This window comes from Scardinius erythrophthalmus (assembly GCF_964197995.2).
Source record: "Scardinius erythrophthalmus genome assembly, chromosome: 20".
NCBI lineage: Eukaryota > Metazoa > Chordata > Actinopteri > Cypriniformes > Leuciscidae > Scardinius > Scardinius erythrophthalmus.
Window position 1 is genome coordinate 10,421,916 of NC_138240.1, and position 16,746 is coordinate 10,438,661.

Here is a 16,746-nt window from a genome sequence, read left to right on the forward strand (position 1 = left end):
GAAAAGAGAAGGGAAGCTGACCTATTTTAAAGCACACAAAACACTCTTCAAAAAAAATGGGTCTATTTGTAGCCCCTGTTGCTCACCTCAAGACTGTTAGAATAAATATTAGAGAAATATGACATCACTTTTGCAAAATTCAGTTTATAAATGTATTCATTTTTAATTTTTACTCACCCTTATGTCAATCCAATCCGGTTAGTATTTCTTTTTTTCTGTGGAACACAAAATTACATATTTAAAAACTAAAATAATAATTTTTAAGCCATACAATGGGGTCCAAAACAAATACTTTAGAAAATCTTCTTTTGTGTTGTTTTGTTCAGAAGAAATAAAGTCATACTGGATGAGTAAATGATGACAGAACTTTTATTTTTGGGTAAAATATCTCTATAATTTCCTGAACACACTCAGCCTTTAATACTGCGCACTTAGCCAGTTTAAACGTTTTTTTTATTAGTAGCTTTTTAAGCTATCAAGACAAACACTTTATGCAGTTCACACTGCACTTACAGTCTGCCTTTGCCTCTAATGAATACGTAATTGACTCATTTCTATGCACTGTGCCAAAAGGGATCTTTGCATTAAATGTGTGATTGCCCCTCTATTAGACATCATTAAACTAATTCCAGATCTGTCTTAATAAGACTTTATGAGCCTTTCTTAAAGCTCTAATTCTCCTCTCTGCCCTCATTCAATACAAGTCAAATATTCAAAAATATGAAAATGGCAAATTATATACTTATTTTGTAATCGTTTTTGTAATCGTTTGATAATGGACTGTGAATGTTAAAGTATAAAGATGGTGATATGAGGTTTCCCTGAAAGCCAATTTCTGCCACGTAAGAAAGTCATAATGAAAAAAAAATTAGATAAAAAGTCATAATTATGATAAAAATGTAGATAAGTAAACCTCGGATTTAAATCTCATAATTATGACCTAATGTGTCATCATTTTGATTTACCAAAGCAAGATTTATTTTTTATGTGGCGGAAATGAGCTTCCATGGGTTTATGATGTTATATTAGAAGCATGCTAATACGCTGTCCCAAAGAATCACAAGACTACACCTAATTCAACATGTAAGGTTTGCTTTGTTGACTGTTATAAAGAAACACAACCTTATAAAACCATGCACACACTGAATGAATCCAACCAACTGACGTGCATTCCCATTGCATCTTTTCTTTCTCCAATGCACCCTGAGCTGTAATTAACCTCTCAGCTCAGGATTCCAGCTGAACATATTGATTCTCTCACATAGGGAAGGACTGAAGATTACACTTTAGTGCCTTAAGTGAACTGATAAGTCAGCCCTGCTCACCTAAGGCTATGCCAACAACAATCTCTTTTTAAGAATAGACGGAAAAGCAATTAATATCATTGAATTTAAAAATGGAATTCAAATGATGTTTCAGAGATATGACAAAGTCTTGACAAGAGGTACCAAAGTCTTGCATACTTTATGGCCCAAGCTTTATTCCTGGGTTTAATCTCCTGCTGAAATTGACAGCAGAGGAAGAGGCCTGTCATCCGTGATAGCTCAACAGCATCTTGGGGTTGAATCCTCTAAATCTGCCACTTTCCTTGGGCTTAGCCCTGCGATAACCTCTCAGTGTACACACACAAAGCCAGTTTCAACCGCCAACTAAATTTCCACACACTTTGATGGCAAACGTCACCCTGGCTCAGACATTTTTGGGATTCAGTAATAATGGTTCTTAAAATTAGCAGCCTATAGGTTAGCAACTAGCATGAGTTGTTTTTACCTTCACTTCTTCTCACCGCACTTCAGTGCTCCTCCGCTGTGGCATCAGCTGCAGGAGCTAATGAAACGTCAGTCTGATAATTGAGGCAGTGCTGGTCAAAGGGATGGAGCAGAATAACTTCTCCCTGTCTTGCTCACAGCCATCTGGTTCATTGGCTTGGCTGCTAGATGGGACAGAAACAGCTTTCTCTCAATGAACTAAACAATGTTTTACTTAACAGTCTGAGTAAAAGCTTGTCAATGTCACTTCAAAAGCATTTCATTTATACTGTTAATACTTTCTAATGGTTAAGGCTCTTGTTTACATATATTTAATAGGGATGCACTAGTTATTTTTTAATGTTATGACCGATAGCTGGAAAATGGCCAATATTAAAACTGTAGATAAAATTCTGTTACCTAAAATGAGGTTAATGAGTGAATTTAGGCATAACAGCTTTATTATAAAAACGGATATTTGGTTTGAGATTCTCTGAAGATTACATGTACCTGTTATGAAATGATTAGTGTTTTTTAAGATTAAATTGAAGTGAGTGTAGATTATGGAAAATATAATATAAATATTTCCGCCTAAAAAGGGTAAATGAGCACGTACAAATAAATAAATAAATAAATCTTGTATATAAATAAAATACCCAATATAAATATATCTAATACAGAAAAATGTTGCATCCCTAATATATATCATACAATATACAGACTATGGTTCATAAGTTTGGGGTTGGAAAGATTTTTTAAATGATTTTGAAAGGAATCTCTTATGCTCACCAAGGCTGCATTTTCTATTTTCATATATTTTAAAATGTAATTCATTCCTTTGATGGCAAAACTGAATTTTCAGCATCATTACTCCATTATTCAGTGTCACATGATCCTTCAGAAATCAATTTAATGCTAGTTTGGTGCTCAAGAAACATTTCTTCTTATTATCAATGTTGAAAACAGTTGTAGCCTACTGTTTTCATGAAAAACGTTCTACATTTTTTTCCATGATACTTATAAGCTCAAATGAATAGCATTTATATTAAAACAGAAAACTATTGTAACATTATAAATGTCTTGACAGTGACTTTTGATCAATTTAATTGGCCGTTTCTGATTAAAAATACCTTTAAAAAAAAACATTCTAGGAAAGTGCATTTTGTCTGTCCACAGTTGTTTTCCCCTCATACCAAGGTGTCCTGTGCGAACAAGTTTTCTCCAGAGACACAGTGTGTCCCCATTTAATCACCTTCGTTTCCAACTGTCTTAAGGCCATGGATATGGAAACATTGTGCAAAGCAGACTGGGGTGGTTAAAACTGGCCGAGAGCATGACTAATAACAGGTGACTAGGACAGTAACCTCATCTAATAGGTAAAAAGAAGATGAAATGAGCTACACTGACCTTTCCCTGTAGACGCCCACTATTGCTTCAGTCAGCAAGGTCCACCGTAACCGAGAGAAACTCAAATAAAGCATTTCATTGTCTTTCTTGAAGATGAATTCCCCTAGGTTGATATTCAAAAAAGAAAAAGAAATGTAGCGATCAAACAATGATTTCTAAACGAGTTTCACCCTATCAGAACATGTACTTTGGAGTTCAATGAAAGCTCATTATCATCATCCGACTGTGATTGAGATCTATGCATTTTGATAGAGTGATGAAAACTGTATGAAGCCTCGCTCCCTCGATGACAGACCTCATGTCATCTTTTTCTTGACTAACTCTTCTCCATCATATCCCTAGCACATCTGCTTCTAGGCGTGCTCTCAGACAATGACATATAGCCACAATTAGCCCTGGAAAGACTTCAATTATGATAAAAACCCTTCACCCCTCTTAGGCCATGATTAAAAAGCTCTCCTCCACTCCAGTGCCTCTGATAAAGAGCTCTCGTTTCACACCATCACTTCTTCGTCGGGATAATAAACCACTCCGCCAGGGTTCTGCCCGATGCCTTTTACCTCTTACGTCTGGTGTCCCACTGAGGAGGAATGCTCAGTCATTTACATTTTCACATTTGTAGCATGGAATGGAATGACCCTCCCAAAGACACATTAACGTGAACGTAAGATTTTGTCGGCATTCCAGACAAAAATAAGCGTAAGAGAAAAGACATGAGACTGTTCACATCACCTTCATCCTCATTTGAGAATGACACAAATGTCCATACAAAATTTTGGAATGAGATTTGCTTAGTAACGTTTGATAAATGGATTTGCTGTAATGAGATGGAGCCATCACAAAGTCATGAAAAGAAACCTAGAGGAAGAGAGAGAGTGGAAAAGAGGGATAGTCTTTCGGCTGTGTTCTGTCAAGGGAGAAATTACACACTTACTGATTTTTTTTTCTCCCAAGGATGGCCACCATAGATCATACGTCGGGATTTACGAGCCAATTTCCAACATGAAATATAGACACCAAGAATCAATTTTACCACTGTTTTTCACTTTCTCTCCTCTCAACAGATCACAGCTGCTAGCTTTCCTCACCATTGAAGCTGCTTTATCTACAGTCAGACCAGAAAGATAAAGGGATTAATTCCTTTCCACTGGACACTATCACTTACCTCATATTTAAAATATTTAGTGAGCTTATAAAATAATTAAAACTAAAACATTACCAAATCCAGCTACTCCGCTAATCCGTGCGTAGCTTGGTAACCTCCAACGCCTAGGCTTCTTTATAAACTATTTACATTGACAGAGACTAAAAAAAAATAACTGGATTCATTTTGTCAAACTTTTTACTCCATAATAACTTATTGCGTATTGAACTGATGTATAAAAAAATCATATTGCTAATACGGAGTAACAGCCTTTCTACTTTGTGTGATATTGCTTAAACTATAACTATAAAACTTTAATAACCGAATAGGGAAGTCCACACCACAGCTATAACGATAACGGCACAGAGGAACGATATGGTTGGAATCACTTTTAGAAAAAAAAATAATAATTCCTGCTGATGAACAACAGAAACATCCTTTTACCAGCCTTTTAACTTAGTTACAAACAAGAATATATTTGAATAAAATAGAGATAAACAAGTTAACTTCTAAAATTAAAATGTCTTCTAAAATAAATTACACTATTCTTAATATTAATAAATAATTGTGTTCACAGAGATCTGTTCCAAAGAAAAGGAAACCTTTCAGTCAGAAGGTGTTTCGATGTTACTGCCTCAGTTGAAAGGCTCACTACAGCTCTTTAGGCCCAGGCTACTGCCTGGCATAAATGTATCACGGGTTATGCAGAGTTGACATGTAAATTATAAATGTTTCCTGTCATGTTCAATACTGTAATGAATTTACTGGAGATGTCTTTATCGCGGCGAATTCATGAAGTGGCGATGACGAGCGGCAGAGCTCGCGCTGTTCACGTTATTGATGCGCGCACTTGACAGCTAATTTAAAACGCACCGAGTGCCTCACAAATGCAGAGCAAAATACCCGAATCTCACGGAACAACTCAGCGCACGGATGTGTTTAGTTAATGCTGTCAGCTTCATTGTCGTAGTCAAATGATGCTGAAAATTTGCCCTTGGTTTACGTGTTTTTAAAATTCTAAACCAGTCCCTAACCTAAATATTGACTAGCCTATATTACACCGAATCATGGTCACAATATTTTCTAACTCCTAGATGATAATCAGTGGTGAAATACCAACATTTCCTTTTGTCTCCTTTCATTACACTTTAAAAAAATTAAAAGGAAAACACTTGGGAAAAACATTTATTAAACACAAGGACATTTTACAGGTAACAAGCTCAATGTACAAGAGCATCTATTTGAGATGGATGAGACTGTCTACAACTCTTCAGAGAAAACACAGGATTGCAGGTGAAAAACAGCACATCAGAATGTCAGACGTAAAGATAGCAGTTAGACAGCGACACCTCAAAAAATTGAAACATTTTTCCAGAGCCTGCTGTTTCAAGACGCAGCCAAAAACAAACACAATAATGTTCAATAAATTCCCCATCAGGATCCAGGCTCATACCAGCTGTCCAGCATACGTTCATTTCAGACAGACAAGCAGACATTCTTTTTTTCTCCCTCTACTTGCTTCTGTCTTGTTATGTGCCGATTAGCTCTCTCTGCCAATTTACAGTTCATCTGGGTTTGGGCTGCCTGGTTGGACAGAGGAGGTGGTGTAATGGAATAGGTTGTCAAGGGTGGTCTGTGTCATGGTACAGGTTTGGTCTGGAGAACGAAGAGAGGAGGGAAGCAGGTGGGATTGAGGGGTGGCGGACAGGGAGGGTAGTCATTGTGCTGAAGACATTAACAAAGAGAGCGGTCATCAAAAGAGCAGATAACGGATGACCTACAACCACAAACTCAGCCTCTGACCCCAACCAAAACAGGCAATCACTTAAGAGAGCTCCAGACACCTCTCTCTCCTCTTGTCCAAAATGTCCAATCGAGTTAACAGAGTCATTTATGTCACGGTTTCTTCACCTTCTTGATAGATGAGGAACTCGAAGCAGATTCTCTGCGTTTGCGCTGTACAAAGAGGAACATGAAGAAAACCATATTCAAATAATTATGCTGTCAACAGTGGAATATTATGAAAGATTCATTGAAAAATGCTAGTCAATTTAAAATGTCAATTTTATTAAAATCAATAGCTCAGCAGTTGATGTACAATCAAAGCTAGTATTTATGTGAAAATACATGAAAAAAATTAAGGTTTATAGCTGAATGCGCATTAACTAACGATCTGATAAGCATTATAATATTGGACATTTATAGTGTTACCAGTTACACTATAAATTTCCAGTTATCAGGATTATAAGAAGAATTCATGATAGATTATTTGTTCATAATAGTTTTTCTGTGTTGTCTCGTCATGGCCTAGTCTTGTGGTGGTCTATTACTAAAGTAGGCCTATCATAAATTACCAAGCCAACCATTAATTAAGTCATGGCAATTTACAGTTACGCATTAAAAAAAAAAACTCTGAAACTCACCGAATTTGGAGTGAGTGGAGCTCCAACCACATCAATAATCTGCTCTTTGGCTTCAGTTTTGATGTCATCAGCGCCAAGCCAGGATTGACTGTCAGGGGCTCCTCCGCTCTCGCTCTGTGGTGTGACTGCGCCCCCTGCTTTTAGGAGTGCGTCATAGCGGTGCCGCAGCATCTGCTGTTCGTACTCACAGTTACTGTAGGCCTGCTTCAACTCGTAAACCAGGACCAGGTCGCTGCGGAGTTCATTAAACATGTGCACTATCTCCTCTGTGGGCATAGGGTTGAGGTCTGCCGTGGAACGAGAAGAGATATGTTATAAGACTTTCTAAACTGAACTGTAATTATTACGGTTCATTTGAACAATCCCAATATTGATTTTTAAATTCTCAAGATCAATCGTTTACTCTATGCTAGCATGGCAAAATAAGTCATATTTCACCAAAGTTCAAATTGATTGTTATGAGGTAAAGGTATTGTTCTGTGAAATAATGGACAAGAATAGGTCAGGGTTTGTACACATTTTTACCAATAAATTTCCATTGATTTTGACCCAATATTTACGACCTAAAGTTCCATTTAAGTCTAAGTATACATGTAAAATAAGATTAAAAATTACTTGAGCACATCTTAAAGGATTAGTTCACCCAAAATAAAAATAAAATATTTTGTAAATAAAGTGGTAAATTATGGGGTGTTTTTGAGCAAACAAAGTAGATTGAGGCCACTGGAGTCACATGGATTACTTAAAAGATGTCTTTACTACCCCTCCTGGGGCTTAAAAGTGGTAGTCACTAAAATGAATGACTATTAATGACTATTTTAATGTGTTTGCTTGCTATTTGTTTAAAAAATAAGTACAAGCTGTGACTGTGCCAGCCATTACTCCACGGAGAGAACATAACATCACGTGATTGAATGCCCGAATGCCAAATATTGTAATTTAACCAGCATAATCAATTAAACAAATTCAATTATACAGATATTTGAGAAACAAATTTTCCAAAACTCTTCATTTTTTCAAAACATTTCCAAGGTTGGAAATGGCTTTTTTAGAGTTCCGTGACTTTTCCAGGTTTTTCATGACAGTACGAACCCAGAATAAGACACAGCATGAGGAACTCTGAATCAAATGACTCTTTCAAAGCAGTTCTTTTTAGTGAATCAAAAACATACAGCACAACCAGTGTAATCCGTTTCACAAACAAACAATCTGTTCATACAATGCACATTAATAAATTCCGAATTAATCAAAATCTCAAAAGTCTCAAATCTCTATCCTATTTAATGGTAGTTTATCATTTAAAATACCTTTGTGCATAGTTATTTTTTTTTTTTACAAGAAATACAATTGCAAAAAAATTGAATTAATATGCAAGTAAAATTGACATTACAACTGAAATTAAATTAATTAGAATAGAATTAAAATCAGAACTGAATCAATAGCTTATGAATCAGAATCAGTACCGTTTTTTTCAACTATAGAAATGATATGGTAGGTAGGAGCTCAGAAGTAATGCAACTTAAAGCGTTACTTACCCACTCCTTGCTCTGTCAGGATCTGTTCAATTGCTTTTATTTTCTTCTGTCCAACTGAGCTGGGCAGCTTCATCTAGACACACAAATTCATTAATTAACAAAATATACTACAGCTACAAATAAACTTCAAGTAAACTTAAGTTGTGCTTGTGTACTCATGTCTGAATCCATGAGGTCTGTGGAACTCTAGATGGAACATTAACACCTTTAATCTCAAATGGCTACATGGTAGAAAAAAGTGGGGGCAATGGAATAAAAATGGGGTCATCTTTCATTCATAATACCCCTGAAATGCACTTCAGAGAGGGCAGATCAAAACATGTTTATGCACCCGAGTCTGACTAACAGATGACCAGCCACATCTGAGTCATATACTACCCCAGTACCATCCTTAATGGGTTTTATATAGAGCGACCTCCCTTCATTACTCTTTAAGAGGAATGCCTTCCTGTGGGTAGATTACTCTACCTATGACTGTGTGAATCAATCAACTCCTGGCTAATGAGAGAGAAGTTAAATGCCACAGGCTCCTGTGGAGAGGAGGGATGTATCATAATATTCTGCATAGATCGTACATTAAGAAACGGATCAGGGGTCAGTTTTGTCGAAGCGTGCAAGTTGATCTTACTCTCTGGCTCCGTAGTGAAACACCAGCAGATTTGAAGTCTGGGAATTTGATGCCTGCGGTTTCCGGAACAGCCTGCCATTGGACAGATGAGAGGGCATTAGAGGAGAACGTGATAGCAAGTTTTAAAATTTACAGATGTAAAAAAAAAAAAAAAAAAAAATGAAAACGGTTTAAAAAATGCACACACACACAAAAATCACAGCGCTCATCCTAACTTTGCACTTTCTTTTCTATTGAAAATACCCCCCTCCCATCAAACAACTATTATTATCGCTGGCAGGTTAACTTTGAATTCAGACAGTGTGAATGGTAAATAAAGAGAAAATTACAGGTTTTTCCATCTCTCGTTTCTGAGGCAGCTTCTTCTTGGTGGCTTTGCGTTCAGCTCTGCGCATCTCTGTGGTCGTGTCAGCGGCTGTAATGAGCTTCTGGAGGTCCTGGGCCTTCTTCTCACGCTCCTTCTTGCGTGTCTCAATCTTCCTCAACTCCTGGACCAGGTATTCCTCTTCTGCCACCTAAAGGAAGGAAAAGGTACATATTCATGAAGTAAAAATTCTAAATGAGATAAAGCTTGTACTTAACTCTTTTCCCGCCATTGATGGAATTTTCCGTCATTTATAAAACAGCAGTTCCAGCCATTGACAGAATTTTTTAAACACTGGCGGGGAAAGAGTTAAAGAGACCATTTCATACCCTTTTACAGTATCTTCTTGATTTTGTTTTAGGAGTCTACTAGAAGGTTTCATGTTTGAATGTTCAAAAAAATATTTTTCACATATTTTACACTGTTGCAGCACCTCTCTTCCCAGTCTGTCAATAACGATCAGTCTCTATGAAGCTCCTCCTTCCAAAAGTGCAATGTGCTTTTATAGGTCGGCTGGACCAGTGTGTTGTGATTGGTCAACCGCTTTGAGCGTGTTTCGGAAATGTCACACCTTTTCCATAACTGCGAGTTTCAACACAGTGCTAACGCAACTCAACCAGGCTCCACTCCTCTATTTTGCATATGCCTTGAGTGAAAATAATTGTTAGGAAGATTGTAAAGTCTGAGCAGTCTCACCTGTTCTGGAGTGCGGCTGAAAAGTCTCTCGAGCTGCTCTTTCCTGCGTCTCTCATGACCAGCATCAAAGATGTAGATCTTGGGCTCAGTTCCCGTTCCAGCTCGAACCTTTGTTAGTTTGCCGCAAATGCAGTAATAACGCTCTTTAAGATCCTCCACAGAGCGCTTCTACAATTACATTGAAATCAGTGAAGAAATGTGATTAGAAGGGAGCAAAATGTAACGTGGTAAAATTACTATTTTATGTTCAGTTAGAAGCAGAATCATGAAGAGGAATTTACTCTGTACTGTTGGTGATCATAGCGATCGTGGATAACAATAAACCTCAGGTCGAAACGTTTACACAAGTCAAACAGGTGATCCGTTTCAGCTTTCGTCCATCCGTCGTCATGAAGATACATCTGATACTCCTGCTCAGAGTACACAGGCACCTGCACAGTCTATAAACAGGAATACGATTTTCAATAACATGCAAGGAGAGGAATTTCTATTTTTAAAACAAGAATATAACACAATCTCTTTCCTCTACTAATGTCATTTTAACAATCTTCTCTTTCCAACCTTGTTGAAGCGAGCAAATGGGTAGTCCTTTCCCTCCTCTGCTGCACGTCTCCAGTGATGGAAGATGGCTCCATCTTTTCTGGCTGGATTAGAAAAGGGCATCCACTTCCAGGGCCGCACCTTCTTACAGCCCAGTTTCGCTTTCACGGTCCGGTAGCCTTGCGTAGTATCACTCGGTAACAGGGGAGGGGCATCCCGACTGAAAAAAAGAAAACGTTAATGATATGTTTATATGTTTCAATGTAACAATATCAGCATCCATTGGCAGCATACAGGGCTCAACTACAAGGATTTTTTAATACAGGGCTCAACTATAATAATTTTTAATACAGGGCTCAACTATAAGGATTTTTATGACGGCCTAGTCGGACCAGTAGTTCAGATTTTTACTTGCCCTAGCCAAAATTTTCACTACCACAACAAAACAAAACATATTTAATTTTTAGTAACATATTTTTACGTGCAACTCAAGATATATATATGACATGGCTTGGTTGAATTCTAATGTAGAATGCGGTCTGTTATGTACGGGTTAATGCCCGACGAGGTGTCCATTATCAGGTTTTAATGGACGACGGCGAGGCGTGAATCATTGAAGTCCATTAAAACCTGATAATGGACACCTCGAAGGGTATTAACCCGCTTATACCATGGTTACTTACGAAAGAAAGAAATATTTAATCAATTAATAATACTTTAATGTGTTTTTGTTAGAATTTATTAGGATTAACCCCTTGAGATGTATCATCTCGTTTTCGAGGGGGTCCTTACAATGAAACACAATTACAACTTAGAGAACATAACAAGATTACAAATAACAATACATCAACAAACAGACAACAATAAAACAATAAAACACCACCCAAAAAAAAAAAAAAAAAAAAAAAAAAAAAAGGCAACAGTACACATAACAACAACGACAGTTTCAATGATAGCATGTGCAATCTACTTTAAAATAAGATAATAAAGATTGTTTGAACAACCGAAAAGAAGTAATGGATCTAATATCTACAGGTAAATTATTCCAGTCTAGTACAGCTTTAAACATAAATGCTCTCTTACCAATTGTTTTTTTAACACGAGGAACGAGAAAATAAGTCTGGACAGAATGCCTAACTTGGTAGTTTGAAGAGAAGAGTACAAAGTATTGTTGTAGGTAACTAGGATAATCAAAGTAAATACATTTAAATATAAATTGGAGCCAGTGAGTCTGCCTTCTCACATTCAAAGATGGCCACTGAAGTGCATCATACATTGTACACTGGTGAGTGGAAAAAGAACATCCTAAAACGAATCTACAAATTCTATTATATGCCGAATTAAAAGAGAATTTTAGAGTAAAAATCGTGAGGGTTTTTATTTATTAAGTCGAGCGCACTATTTAATATCTCCCGTATTAAATAGTATAATACTTAATTAATATCTCACGTTGCCAAGCAACGTGGCCACAGCGACCCGACCGCAGCAGTTGATCAGTGAGTTTGAGCCAGCGAGATCATTTAGAACTGTCATCAGGCAAATTGACGGGACGTCTTTCCTAGGTGTCCATTATCACTTTTTAACGGACACCCTGCAGCCAATCAGAATCGAGTATTCACTCAGACCATGGTATAATTCTTGATAACAGACCGCTGCGAAGTATAACAGACCGTTGCCATGAAAAACAGCGCGTTGCTATGGACGCGGAACAGACTATTTTCTTTGGCAGAAGCAATACATTCGTTTTTAAATCAATAAACTCCTTTTTAAATCAATAATTCGTGTCAAATTATTTATTTATTTTGTAGGTAGCCAAGTAATAAGCGGGATAATGTATAGAGAGGCGGTCGTTATAGCGAATAACAACCCCTTCAGGCTGATTCAAGACCCCTCCGCTTTCGCGTCGGGGCCGTTATTCGCTATAACGACCGCCTCTCTATACATTATCCCTTACATATCTATCTATCTATCTATCTATCTATCTATCTATCTATCTATCTATCTATCTATCTATCTATCTATCTATCTATCTATCTATCTGTCTGTCTATCTATCTATCTGTCTATCTATCTGTCTATCTATCTATCTGTCTATCTGTCTGTCTATCTATCTATCTGTCTATCTGTCTGTCTATCTATCTATCTATCTATCTATTGTTCAAAATTTTGGAGTCAGTAAGTTTATTTTTTTCAGCAAGGATGCATTAAACTGATCAAAATTAACAAGATTTTGGTCCCACTTTATATAAGGTGTCTTTAACTAATATGCAATAACATTTAAATGAATCAACTGATTCAATGCACTTATTGTGCACATACAAGTTTTGACATTGTACTTATATATTTTTTTTAAATCCTGCATGTAATTACAGCTGTAATTAACTTCTGTAATTACATCTTTAATTACATTGTTTACCCTTCCCTTATCCCAGCTCAGTAAGTGTTTTGCATGAACACAATAAGTACATTGTAGGTATTTTTGATGCAAGTACAGTAGTTAGACACCTAAACATAAAGTTTAACCAAGATTTCTAATTCAATGCTGTTCTTTGAACATTCTATTAATCAAAGAACCCTGAAAAAAATGTGTCACAGTTTGCACAAAATATTAAGAAGCATAACCAAAACAGTTTTCAACACTGATAAGACATTTTTCTTAAGCAGTAAATCAGAATATTAGAAGGATTTCTGAAGGGTCATGTGACACTGAAGACTGGAGTAATGATGCTGAAATTTCAGCTTTGCAATCAAAGGAATAAAATAAAACGTAAATATTAGTGGTGGGCCGTTATCGGCGTTAACGCGCTGCGTTAACGCGAGACTCTTATCGCGCGATAAAAAAAATATCGCCGTTAATCTATTCTCCAAGTTGGGTTGGGAGTTGGCTCAAGCTACACAAGCTATGATGACGCAATCTAGCCGCGGCCGCGAGGTACACCCGGCTGCAACGCATCATATTCGTCTTAAGTAAACACGGCTGAAAGTTAAAGCTGGTGTAAAAGATCGTGCAACATCCATTATTTGGACTTGGTTCGGATTTAAGCCGTCCGACGTAGACTGTGTGGTGTAACAGTTCGGTAAGTTAACACACGACTAATCCGTTCTACCACCTCAAATTCAAAACGAAACGTATGAATACCAGCGCGCGCGTATTATTCCCAATATATCTGAGTGGTGTAGAACATAATCTCTGTCTGCGCCCGATTTAAAGAATCGTTGTTGTGTTTCTTTTTAACTGAAAAGACATCAGTTAGAATATTCTAATTTTAAATTTGGGGTTTTATAAGCTCCAAGCCATAATAAACATTAGACCTACTTAAGTCTCTGCAGCTAGTGTACTTAAATTTTATTTATCTGCAAAATTATGTTGTATACTTACAGTTTTGCACAATATATGTTCTCAAAACTACATGCACCCTTTATAAAAAAAAAAAAAAAAAACATTTAGCTGTTGTTTAGCAGGGTCTGTGTAACCTGTTCTGAAATGGTTTTATTATAATATCGTTATCGCAAGAGGCTGCAATGTATATCACAATATGGATTTAAGGCCATATCGCCCATCCCTAATTGATAGCCTATAGTAGTTGATAATAACATAGGCCTACCTAATGTTGCCTACGGACGGTAAGAGTACAGTAGTAACTTTTTACAGTCTATGAGTAGAACAGCTTTCTCAAGCAGTTTGTGATGCATTTTGGAAACAGGAGATGAGCCCCTGGTCTAATGCGCCACCTGGCTTGAGAAACCCATTCTCAAAGACTTACTTTTATAGTCATTATTTGGGTAGCACACATTCTGAATGCCTTCAGCAGAATTCAAATGAGCCATTTTAATCTAGATTAATTTCAAAATTAATCTATATTAATCTAGATTAAAAAAATTAATCTATGCCCACCTCTAGTAAATATATATATATATATAAAAAAATATATATTTTAAAATGATATTAACAGTTCACAATATTACTGTTTTTACTGTATTTTCGATCAAATAGATTTAGAAGAGATTAGAAGCAGCCTTGGTGACCATACGAGACTTATTTAAAAAAAAAAACGGGGGAAAAAACATTACAGTACTGTTAAGTCAGTGTTGTATATTTAGCCTACTTCTCAAAAATAAATGTATTTGATTTTTAATTTGCATTTTTCAATAGCTAAAAATTCTGACAACTATAAACTCATACAATCCCTTTTGCTGTACAACTGATATAATATATAACATGTTAGCAACAAGATCAAACAATAAATGATACATTCAAACAGCAACAGAATCTGCCGCTTCTCATGGGAATAATTTTTTTAGAGGGCAATGCAAATAAAATCTCATAATATGGGCAATAAAACATTGAGGTGAAAAGGTTGAGCCGAGACAGCAATCTTACTTTTTGTCTGAATACAGCAAGGCATAAACTTCTCTGTGCATTCCTTCTGGTCTCTTGAAGGTTAATGTCTCTGTTACTTTCTTGGCTTTTTTCTACAAAGATAAACAGAATGAGAATTGTCTCGATACATAGCCAAGACATCTGTCACAGTAACATCCATCTATCTGAATTCAATAGTTTGCTACCTTGTCTGAGTTGATGAAGTCCTTCTTGCTGATGGGTCCTGGATCATTGTCTCCTCCTGTCAGCTCCAGAATATCCCTCACGTCAGCACCGGTAGTCATGATGAAGGACTAATAGTTTAGACAGAATGATTAGCAAAGATATGTATAAAATACTTATACAATGAAATGGTTGGTTTGCTTTTGAAAGCAGACAAATAAGCATAGTTGTTATGAGAACTGAATGAACCACTGGCAGCAGTACATCTGACAACGATAACAACAACAACATCAAACACAGACAATACATCAGGGTTAAATGTTCGAACTTGTTTGCTGGGTCTGTGTGAGCTGGTAGATAAAGAAATAAACTATAACTTAAAAACTGAGCCTGAGCGCTGACTCGTATCTCGGAATCAATGAGCCTACAGGCGGGAACCGCATTGAGCTCATATAGTACTTCCAGAACAGTATTTATGAACAATAAGGGTAATAGAAGTAACGTTTAATCTTACCTGAGAAAAATAAAGGCAGCCTGTGTTTCTAAAATATGTATCTTGTCTTTATTTGCGTGACAGTGTTAGCTGAAATGCTGCATCTAGCGGCGGATGCGATGCAGATCTCCTCTTCGACGGTGAGCTCCTCTGTGCTTCACGACACAGTTGTGTAAATGATCGCCACCTATTGGACAAAAGGATGTAGTGCCTTACAGTTACCTATGGTATATAAATCGCCAATGGATAAATCCAAACTACAAAATCACACGTTTGACAAAACATTTATTTTAGGAGCATGGCATTTTTGGGAATATAATAGAATTATGTGAAACCATTCTAGACACTGCAAAGAGGCAACAGCAATCCCTATTGTCTTTACCACTCTTACAAAATCAACATTTACCAATAAAATCCACATACATAAAGTAAAATTTGCATAAAAATGAGAGAAAATATCTTAAGTGATTAATAAAATACAGCATTTAACCACACAATACGTCATACAAGAAAGTTATCCCTGATAGAGTGGTGGCATACAATTTTATTAACATAAAAACAAAAAAACAAAGAAAACAATATACTGCAATAACAGTGATAACTAGTTCTACATCTTTCATTCATTGATATAGAGACAGACAGACAGACAGACAGTCAGACAGACAGACAGTCAGATAGATAGATAGATAGATAGATAGATAGATAGATAGATAGATAGATAGACAGTCAGATAGATAGATAGACAGACAGACAGACAGTCAGACAGACAGTCAGATAGATAGACAGACAGATAGATAGATAGATAGATAGATAGATAGATAGATAGATAGATAGATAGACAGTCAGATAGATAGATAGACAGACAGACAGTCAGACAGACAGTCAGATAGATAGATAGATAGATAGATAGATAGACAGTCAGATAGATAGATAGACAGACAGACAGTCAGACAGACAGTCAGATAGATAGATAGATAGATAGATAGATAGATAGATAGATAGATAGATAGATAGATAGATAGATAGATAGATAGATAGATAGATAGATAGATAGATAGATAGATAGATAGATAGATAGATAGATAGATAGATAGATAGATAGACAGATAGATAGATAGATAGATAGACAGATAGATAGATATTTTCAGAAATTCAAGGTAAACATCAATGGGCAGCTTGCATACAAAAAGCCATAATATGCAAATATTTACACTATTTTAAAATAG

The 16,746-nt window shown here is 36.4% G+C and overlaps 1 protein-coding gene across 2 annotated transcripts; it reads right to left on the minus strand.

Annotated features, from left to right (window-relative positions):
* Positions 1-5,466: 5,466 nt before the first annotated feature.
* Positions 5,467-15,682, minus strand: dmap1 (DNA methyltransferase 1 associated protein 1). 2 transcript variants are annotated; one of them, XR_014028954.1, is made up of 12 exons: positions 15,542-15,682; positions 15,051-15,158; positions 14,866-14,957; positions 10,507-10,705; positions 10,227-10,385; positions 9,946-10,113; positions 9,215-9,400; positions 8,886-8,957; positions 8,258-8,330; positions 6,723-7,009; positions 6,144-6,255; positions 5,467-5,955 (listed from the first exon to the last, which is right to left on the minus strand). XR_014028954.1 is itself a non-coding variant. In XM_081349148.1 (11 exons), exons 2-11 carry the CDS (start codon positions 15,147-15,149, stop codon positions 6,196-6,198), a joined length of 1,395 nt encoding a protein of 464 aa, XP_081205274.1. In that variant the 5' UTR covers positions 15,150-15,158; positions 15,542-15,682; the 3' UTR covers positions 5,467-6,195. The 2 variants fall into 2 exon arrangements, 1 of the variants encoding a protein (XP_081205274.1); XM_081349148.1 differs by having other exon boundaries at positions 5,467-6,255.
* Between the last annotated feature and the right edge of the window lie 1,064 nt (positions 15,683-16,746).

Bases quoted from the DNA above. Each gene is read 5' to 3' on its own strand.
- dmap1 (XM_081349148.1), bottom strand. From the start codon at position 15,149: ATGACTACCGGTGCTGACGTGAGGGATATTCTGGAGCTGACAGGAGGA. The intron at 14,958-15,050 runs GTAGCAAACTAT...TTATCTTTGTAG, and splicing joins ACTTCATCAACTCAGACAAG to AAAAAAGCCAAGAAAGTAAC. The intron at 9,401-9,945 runs GTGAGACTGCTC...TCCTTCCTTTAG, and splicing joins TCAGCCGCACTCCAGAACAG to GTGGCAGAAGAGGAATACCT.